Source organism: Lepus europaeus, chromosome Y (genome assembly GCF_033115175.1).
Source record: "Lepus europaeus isolate LE1 chromosome Y, mLepTim1.pri, whole genome shotgun sequence".
In the NCBI taxonomy this organism is placed as follows: Eukaryota; Metazoa; Chordata; class Mammalia; order Lagomorpha; family Leporidae; genus Lepus; species Lepus europaeus.
The window spans coordinates 22,881,038-22,882,071 of NC_084851.1; the positions used below are offsets into that span (position 1 = coordinate 22,881,038).

The window sequence follows — 1,034 nt, forward strand, 5'->3', positions numbered from 1 at the left end:
TTAGCTTCCTGAACTACTCTACTCTTTTTCTTACTTACCCTGATTCTCAGCAAATACAGGAACATGTCTGTGGAATTGAGTCAAGGAAATTGAGTAAATTATTCATCAGAGTTCACACAAAATCCCAGAAAATGCAAATTAGAAAAATTTTATATGGACTCCGTTCATACTTCCTGATGTAGCAATGATGTAGAGCAAGTTCGATTGAGCATGTCCCGAATTGTACATCTCCTCCATCTCTTATTCCCACTCTTATATTTAACAGGGATCACTTTTCAGTTAAGCTTTAAACACCTCAGAATAATGGTGTGTTAATTACAGAGTTCAGGTGTCCCTGATTCTCCCTCACCATGTCTTCTCACAAGACCTTCGGAATAAAGAGGTTCCTGGCCAAAAAGCAAAAGCAAAACCGCCCCATTCCGCCATGGATTCGGTTGAAAACTGGTAATAAAATCAGGTATAACTCCAAGAGGAGACATTGGAGGAGAACCAAGCTGGGTCTGTAAGGAATTGCACTTGAATGGCACGCACATTTCTTCTGTCTCAATGTCACTATTACCACATCAAGATGAAGATGTCACCATCTGCACAGCTGGACATGTTTGATTAGGGCTGTGACCAGTGGGCTCGTTCAGTAATAAATATGTGAGACCTTTTGAAAAAAAAATAATTATAGAGTTCAACCAATAGTACTAGACCAAAACAGAAAAAAAATACTAAAATGGATGAAGTATTATGTTTTACATCAGCAGTCTGCACAAGAGCTGATAAAGTCACTGTTTCTCATAGTGTCCATTTCAATTCAACAGGTTTCCCTTTTGGTCCTCAGTTAGTTGTTGCTGATCAGGGAGAAAATATGATATTTGTCCCTTTGGGACTGGCTTGTTTCACTCAGCATAATGTTTTCCAGATTCCTCCATCTTGTTGCAAATGACTGGGATTCATTGTTTTTGACTGCTGTATAGTATTCTATAGAGTACATGTCCCATAATTTCTTTATCCAGTCTACTATTGATGGGCCTTTGGGTTGGTTC

The 1,034-nt window shown here is 38.8% G+C and overlaps 1 protein-coding gene across 1 annotated transcript; it reads left to right on the forward strand.

Annotated features, from left to right (window-relative positions):
* The first annotated feature begins 333 nt into the window (after positions 1–333).
* LOC133754231 (large ribosomal subunit protein eL39-like) lies at positions 334–520 on the forward strand. Its single transcript, XM_062184726.1, has one exon. The coding sequence runs from the start codon at positions 351–353 to the stop codon at positions 504–506; it is 156 nt and encodes a 51-aa protein (XP_062040710.1). The 5' UTR covers positions 334–350; the 3' UTR covers positions 507–520.
* Positions 521–1,034: the final 514 nt, after the last annotated feature.

What these genes read in the sequence shown, in the direction of transcription:
- LOC133754231 (XM_062184726.1), top strand. Translation starts at nt 351, where the DNA reads ATGTCTTCTCACAAGACCTTCGGAATAAAGAGGTTCCTGGCCAAAAAG.